This window comes from Phodopus roborovskii, unplaced genomic scaffold (genome assembly GCF_943737965.1).
Source record: "Phodopus roborovskii unplaced genomic scaffold, PHOROB, whole genome shotgun sequence".
In the NCBI taxonomy this organism is placed as follows: Eukaryota; Metazoa; Chordata; class Mammalia; order Rodentia; family Cricetidae; genus Phodopus; species Phodopus roborovskii.
Window position 1 is genome coordinate 11,743,088 of NW_026125059.1, and position 8,004 is coordinate 11,751,091.

At 46.3% G+C, this 8,004-nt stretch overlaps 1 protein-coding gene across 2 annotated transcripts in view; it reads right to left on the minus strand.

Moving 5' to 3' along the window:
• Positions 1-7,801, minus strand: part of Arfgef2 (ADP ribosylation factor guanine nucleotide exchange factor 2) — a 75,083-nt gene extending 67,282 nt beyond the window's left edge. For both annotated transcript variants that reach the window (XM_051186094.1, XM_051186087.1), the window contains exon 1: positions 7,493-7,801. In XM_051186094.1, coding sequence (XP_051042051.1) covers positions 7,493-7,613 — 121 coding nt within the window. In that variant the 5' untranslated portion in view covers positions 7,614-7,801. The remainder of the gene's footprint in view (positions 1-7,492) is intronic.
• Positions 7,802-8,004: the final 203 nt, after the last annotated feature.

Below are 8,004 nucleotides of genomic sequence, written 5' to 3' on the forward strand. Positions count from 1 at the left end.
TCCCTCCCCCTCCCCATATGGTCTTCCTTCTTCCCATCTGACAGTTGAGACCACTGAGTCAGCAATCTGGAGCTGGTTGAACAACTCCAGTTCTTAGGCTCTTACCCAACTGTCATCAGGTTCCCTTAGCTCTACTTTTCAGGCAGGCCAACACTGCATTTGCTTAGCTCTATTTGTGTTGCCATCACCCCAAGCACCCACCCCCTCACCAGCATGATGCTAACTGCCTCTTACTTGATCCCAAGCAATCCCTTTGGCCTCCCTGTAAGATGTGAACACGGTGGCCAAAGAGACCTTTTCAGAGCACAAGGCTGACTGTGCCAGCACCTTTCCTCTGTTTCAAACTCTTCTGTGTCACCCCACTGCTTTTGACCACAACCCTACGGAGCTTCTGACCAGGCTCTCCCACCTCACTCACAAGTACACTATGCCTCAGCCACACATGGCTGTCACAGAGCCTTTGCTTAGGCTGGTTCCTCTACTGAAGAAACTCCCACCCCGACCTCTGTGTCTGCATCATCATTCTGACCCCATTTCTCCTTCAGCCTACCACTCAAGTCAGTGTCCAGTGCTCTGAAAGGCTGGCTTCTTGCTGGCATGGCCCAGAGGGTGTGGCTTTGGCTGCATCAGAGCACAGTCCTTGTTTATTTTGCTCCTCTGGCATCATGGTACCAGCTGTGACATCCCTTTGAACGAGTCAGATTGGTCTGGACAACAGGACATGCACATGCAGCTCTCTAGCACTGAGGGGAAGCCTTTACATCCCACCTCAGAAGGCCTCTTCTCCCCACAAACCATAAAGCCTAGAATGCCACACTAACCAAAACTAGCCTGGCAGGAAGAGTCTAAGAGTGAATCAGCAAACGAAAACTATTTTCTAAGATAGCCTCGCTGGAAAGAAAGTCAAGTGGTGGTCTGGTGGGTCCCTTGAGCTTGCAGAGGGCCTAGATAAGGAAAAACCCTTCTGAGCTAGTCAAGACTCAGCATCCTGTGTCTGCGCTTCTCGGGGAACAGGCCTGCTGTTTGCCCCAACACTGCTTTCACTCTCCCAGGAGCCACACACCTGCTCGGCCAGTCAGAGTACTGAGCTCCACAGGCTAACTCATGAGGCAGCTCCTCCTCCTTGGCCACACAGGCCTGAGGGGCAGCAGCAGGTCACCACCTACTCCAGTCTGTTCATCTTCTTTGTGGCAGTAGCCGTGTTAGCTCACTTAAGCCGGGTCAGTAGGTATTCTCATTATCCCAGAAACAAGGCACCAAGAAGCTAGATTAGCTTATCTGTATAAGCAAAGGGTCAGCCTTTCCCACAAGTCTTGATATACATTTCAATTATCAACACAACACAATGTTTAGCTGCTGTTGCTGTACGGTAAGCTCCCTCCTGGAAACACTACAAAACTTTTCAACACAGAGTAATCTGCAGGAAGCTAGAGAGATGGCTCAGCAGGTAAAGAGCACATTCTGCTTCTGCAGTGGATCTGAGTTTGGTTTCCAGCACCCATGACAGACACCTACAAATCTTCTTGCAGAGAATCTGGTACCCTTTTCTAACTTCTATGGGCACTTATACACATGCATGCGCACACACACACACTAAAAATAAAATAAATCTATTTTTAAAAATGAAAATTCGTATTTTTAATTTTATTATTTTGTGTATATGGGTGTTTTGCCTGCATGTCTGTGCATCAGGTGCATGCAAGGTACTGTGAAGCCAGAAGAGCAAGTTAGATCCCCTGGGACTGGAGTTACAAATGGCTGTAAGCCATCAAGTAGGTGCTGGGGGTCAAACCCAGGTCCTCTTACAGCCTGTGGTCTTTTCTTTTTCTTCTTTCTTTCTTTTTTTCTTTTTCTTTGTTTTGTTTTGTTTCTTTGAGACAGGGTTTCTCTGGGTAGCCTTGGCTGTCCTGGAACTTGTTCTGTTGATCAAGCTAGCCTTGAAATCACAGAGATCCATCTGCTTGCCTCTGCCTCCTGAGTGCTGGAATTAAGGGCATACACTACCTAACATGAAGATTAATCTGTAAAGGTCACGAGCCTTGCCAGTTCAGGTTTTGTTTTAGTTTCTGGTTTTTCTTTTCTTTCTTTCTTTCTTTCTTTCTTTTTTTTTTTTTTTTTTTTTTTTTTTTTTGGTTTTTAGAGACAGGGTTTCTCTGTGGCTTTGGAGGCAATCCTGGAACTCCCACTTGTAGACCAGGCTGGTCTCGAATGCACAGAGATCCTCCTTAAAGGCGTGCACCACTAACGCCCGGCTTAGATTTTGGTTTTTCAAGACAAGGTTTCTCTGTCTAGCTGTGGCTGTCCTAGAACTCACTATTATAGACAGGCTGGCCTGGAACTCAGAGCTCTGCCTACGGCTGCCTCCCAAGTGCTGGATTAAAAGGCCTGCACCATCACTGCTTAGTTTCCAATTTAGTTTTCATGAAGCATCATGAAAACTTGCAGACAAAATTCCTGATCCAAACACTAGAATTTACTTAAAATTGGAGGCTTTATACTGGACATTTTCAATTAATTACTCTATTACTTTTGGATTTTTTGAGATAAAAGTTTTGCCACAGAACCTTGGTTAGTCCACAACTCACTCTGTAAATCAAGCTGGCCTCAAACTCCAGCAACCTCCTGCTCTGGCTTTGGAGTTTTGGGATTACAGGTGAATACCCCAATGCTTAATCAAACATGTCATTTCTGAGACAGAATCTCAACAGATAGCAGAACATGGCTCACAACCCATGATATTCCTGCCTCAGCTTCCAGAGTGCCGGGATTACAGCATGTGCCACATTAGGCAAGTAGCAATATTTTTAACACTTCAAATTTCACACTTAAGGTTATTCCTAACAGGAACAAGAGGGTTTTTGTGCTGTGTCTGGGACTTCTCACATGTTAGACAAACACTGCACTGAACAACATCTCTAGGTCTGAATGCTGACTATTCACACACAACCAGGGCTTATAAATATATCTTGTAACTGTCTCTCTTCTGAATGACATTTAAACAACTTAACCAACAAGCCCCACCCATGAGCCACCTCTCCTTCAGCCTCTTCACAGTGCAGCTAACCCTTGCTTGTGCTCACTACATCCCCACCTCCCATCCATCTCCCACACCAGTATGCCCTTCACCTGTAGTGTGCCACTCGTGACCCACAGTATCAGAGAGAGCAACATGCCTGAGACTGGACTACAGCCTCCACTGGTTAAATAAATGGGAGTTGCAGCCTCGTTTACCCACCCACTGTGTAGCTGTGGGCAAACCACTCTCCTTTGCTTCCCATTGCACAGGTACCCAAAACAGTCATTACTCCAGAATCTGTAGGGCAGAGCTCAATTTTGCTCCCCCAGACATCACGAATCAGAAACAGCTAGCTCAGTGATGCTCATATAAAATCACCTCCCATTACAACAAAGACATAAAATGCTGCAGAAAAGAAAGACCTTTTGCCAGGTGGTGATGGCACATGCTTTTACAATCCCAGCACTCAGGAGGCAAAGGTAGGAGGTCCTCTGTGAGTTCAAGGCTATCCTGGTCTACAGAGCAAGTTCCAGGACAGTTAGGACTACACAGAGAAACCCTGTCTAAACAAATAATAAATAAATCTTTTTGATCATTAGCTTTCAAATGTACCTCAGAATTCAGCTACAGAAAACAATCTCTTCACTGAAATGTCACTAGAGTGTAAGACTGTTTTCAAAGGTATGTCAGTTTTATATGAAAAATAGATACATATTTGTTCTTAGATTTTTTTTTTGATGACTGAGCAAGACAACAATTACAGAACACTTTGACCCTTTCATAGTACTTTCTGCATATTAAATTATTAAATACTCTATCTCATATCTCATACACACACGGGGGGCATTAGCAGGATAATCCAGTTAAACTGTAGACAAATCTTTCCATATTTAATTTTAAAACACTTAAGGTTGGGTTTTTTTTTTTTTTTTTTTTTTTTTTTTTGGTCAAGCTACCAAACTCCATATAATTTAAGAACAGAAATATAAAGAGACATCTTGCAGAAAGATGGGCCTTAAGTCAGGCCATTATAAAAGGAAGGTTTTAAGAATGGAATTAAATTCCCCCATTGAGGGCTGAAAGGTTGGAGATTATTAATGCATATCCAGTCCTCACTAAAGGGACAAGAGCAACGATGTCCTTGGGTGAAGAATACTCTCACAGGCACTCCATAGAGAGATAGAAGGACACCACCCCCAATCAGAGAGTCCTCTATCTATGCCTTTGATATTTACAGAGATGACTCATTGCGGTCACTCCAATCTTCTTCCACCCTGATCACCCCTGCTTTTATAAGATGCAACCCCTGTCTTCACTGCACCTAGCAAGTTAACACTGTAACAAGCACAGCCTTTCCGCCACATGTTTTTAGCAAAGATTTGTTTTTATTTTATTTGGATGAGTGTTTGTCTACATGTATACCATGTGTGTGTGTGATGCCCACAGAGTAGAGAAGAGTATTAGATCCCTTGGCACTGGAGTTACAGAGTGTTGTGAGTCATCATGTAGGTACTGGGAATATAACTCGGGTCTTATGCAGAGGCAGTCAACACTCCTAACTGCTGAAGCCAGCTGTCTAGTCCCAGAATTACACCAACAGAGCAATAAGTGACTTCTACACAGATTCTGCGGGAATAATGGTGGCAGCAAGTGCCTGCTGAGCGCCTGCCCAACTAACATCATCTTAAGGCTAACGCTGACAAACATGTAAACCAACACAGCAAGTAAAGGCAGGTGATTTGAACCCAGAAGATCTTGAGTTCCAGAAGGTTCAGAGCTTCTCACAGACATGGGATACAGCCCTGAAACCCTGACACTGTCCCAACTCCCACCCCACTGTAACTGGCAGGAACCTGTCACAGAAACACTTTCTGTTTGTCATCCAAGAGCTTCAGCTTTCAGTGGACACTTACAGTTCTTACCAAAGTTAATGACAATCTACACATGATCTTTAAAACACATTATACTTTTGGGGGCTGGAGAGATGGCTCAGCAGTTAGGAGCACTGGCTGCTCTTCCAGCACCCAGGTGGTGGCTCACAAAGAACTGTCTTGTTCTTTAACACCAGTTCTATGAGGGTCTGACACCTTCATAAAGACAGACATGCAAGCAAAATACCAATGCACATAAAGTAAAAATAAATCATTAAATAAAAGAGAAAATCCTGCTTTAAAAATAAATAAATAAAATGCGTTATATTTTTTACTCACTTCAGTCATTTTTCCTTATTTCTTTTGTGTATATATGTGGTACACACTTGTGATATACATGGTCACGTGTGGAAGTGTATACTCATGTGTGTCTACACCTGTGTGCATGGGGGCCCCCAAAGTTGATGTTAGATGTCTTTCTTGATTGCTCTCCACTTATTCAGGCAGAGCTTACCACTTCAACTAGCTAGCAAATTGGCTTGCCCCAAGAAGCCCCTTTCTCTGTGCTGGAGCTATAGAAAGCCACCACACTTGCGTGGCATATATATAGTCTGGCACTTTATCCACGTCCAGCCCCACACATTTCTCTTCTCAAATGGGATTACTTAGACCCAAGACAAGGCCTTGAGATACAGAGTGAAGGAACACCACGTACTGTGTTTTTACTGTTCAGAAATAAAAGTAAGTCTATTCACTAACTATACACATGACTACTCTCAACACTGATGGCTCTCTTAAACCAGCCCTGTGTGAATCCCCTAATCACTGTTAACAACAAGCCATTCCTCAAATTTCACATAACCTAGACTCAAATTACTTCCTATTGAGGCCATTTCTTATATACCTGTTTGTACATATGCATGCTCACATGTGGACACACATGTGCACAATAATTCAAATGTGCATTTCTACAACCTGAATTGGAAATATCTGAACTTCTAAACAAAAACATGATCTGAGAATAACTAATAATGTATCAGTGTTATGGCCCACAAGACAATTTTATAAGTAGGTCTTAGCAATGTGATATCTGATGTTAAAATTTTTGAGCAAGAAATTAAAACTATGGCAACAATGGAGTTCAGGAGGGTTTCAACCTGAGGCTCATGCCTAACTCACAAGGTGCTTTTCTAATGTATACCCTACATTCCTGATAAAACAAAACCCACCTCTCAGTCCTGGCTTTCAAAACAGAAAAGCTTTAAAACTTCAGGTCTCAGTAAATCCCTTCCACAAACTCCAAATTTCACAAGATTAACTGCTTCTGGATCACACAGGCAGCAAGCACCTCCTACCAACAGCAGGACTCTCAAATGCTTCCCAGGCAAGGTCTGGACCTTCCATGGGTAAGTGCAAAGATCACAAGTACCTTCCGAGGTCTCAAGTGAACTCTCTCCTGTACCAAATGGAGAAATATAACTAACAGAAAAGCAGCCTTTCTATTTACTCAATTTGTTAGGAAAATGGTCCCTTTAAAAAGACCCCAACATGGAATTGCATAGGCATTAGGGTGGTGAATTAGCAGGAAGACAGGTCAAATGTTCTGGTGCTCTCCACCCACGACTTTTTCCTCTTGAAACTTCACATGGTAAACACGCCTTGCCTTTCAGAACTGGGCTCAAACATCACATTCTCAGGAAGAAATACTTTCCTGATCATCCAACCTATAGCAAACCTCGGGTCCTCCGTGTCTTGCTCTTTTATTCTCACAACAGTATTTATTAGTATTTTTACGTATGCTCTACCAGAATATAAGATCCCCAGAAGTAAGCAAGGACTCCATTTCTTCATGGCCATGTCCTTAGTGCCTGATACACTAGCACTTGATAAGTAACTAAAAGGCAGGAGACTGAGCAACTACCAAGCTTTCATCTAGTTAGAAGCTGGAAATGTTCCTCTTCCCATAATCCACGTATCCATTCAACAAGCAAATATTTACTGAGCAACTACCGTAAGCCGAGCACTGTCACAGGTGCACGGGATACCGCATTGAACAAAACAGACCAGTATCTTTGCTGGGCAGAACCTTTATTTTAGGGACCCGCCCTAAAATGAGAAGATGTCTTGCACTGTCCAGTGCCTGGGACATAGATCACCCGACATGCCTTCGAGGTGAAGAGCTCTCAGAGCCCAAGTGTTCTCCAATGGGACATTTTCAAACCAAGCCTCCGGGGTTCCTCAGCACCAACTGGGCAGCTCCCTCACCTGCTCTGCTCGCTCTCGAGGGAGAACCCCAACCAGCATGGTCCAGGAAAAGATAAAACTTAAGCGCAAAGGAGGCTACTGCTTCTGAGGACTTGGAGATGGCTGAGGGGAGGAACCAGGAAATAGGACAAGACGTCGTGGCAAGGCCCTAGGCAAGGAGGCTGGAGAACCAGCTTTGGCTGTCACCAAGTTGGTAGGTGACCTTGGGCCAGTCTCGGCCGCCCCAACACCAGCTCCCCCGAGGGCAGGAGGCGGAAGAAGCCAGGAGGGTGGGATTCGGGTTGGGGGTAACGGCCGGCGTGGGAGGCCGGCGCGGGCCAGGCCGGGGCGGCTCACTCACCGAGCGCCACCTGGCAGGCCCTACGCAGCTGTGAGTGCTGGGGCCGCTTCACCTCCTTGTCGGCTAGGATCTTCTCCAGGGCCCGGGACACGAACATGCTCTTGGTCTGGCTTTCCTGCATGGCCCCGGCCGGCGGGGGCCGGCAGCCCCGCGAGCCGACGGCGCGAGCGAGCAGGACAGCGAGGCTAAGGGCCAGGCGTCCCGGCCGGCACCGGCCGCGTCCGTGCGCGCCGCCCTGTCAGGAAGAGACGCCCCGGCCCCACGGCGCCGCCATGTTGGAGCGCGTCACGTGACCACGTGACTGGTGGTGCCGCTACGTCTGCTGCGCGTCCGTCAACCCCGTGACCCCCCCAGGGGCGGGGCGGGGCTACGGCGAGGGTGGGGCCTGTGGGGGCGTGGCGGTGGGAGCGGGGCCTGAGTGGGCGGTGCCGTGGTGGGCGTGGTCTGTGTGGTTGGGGCGTGGCCTGTACAGATCGGGCTGGGTTGATGACCGGCCTTGGGATGGGGGCGGG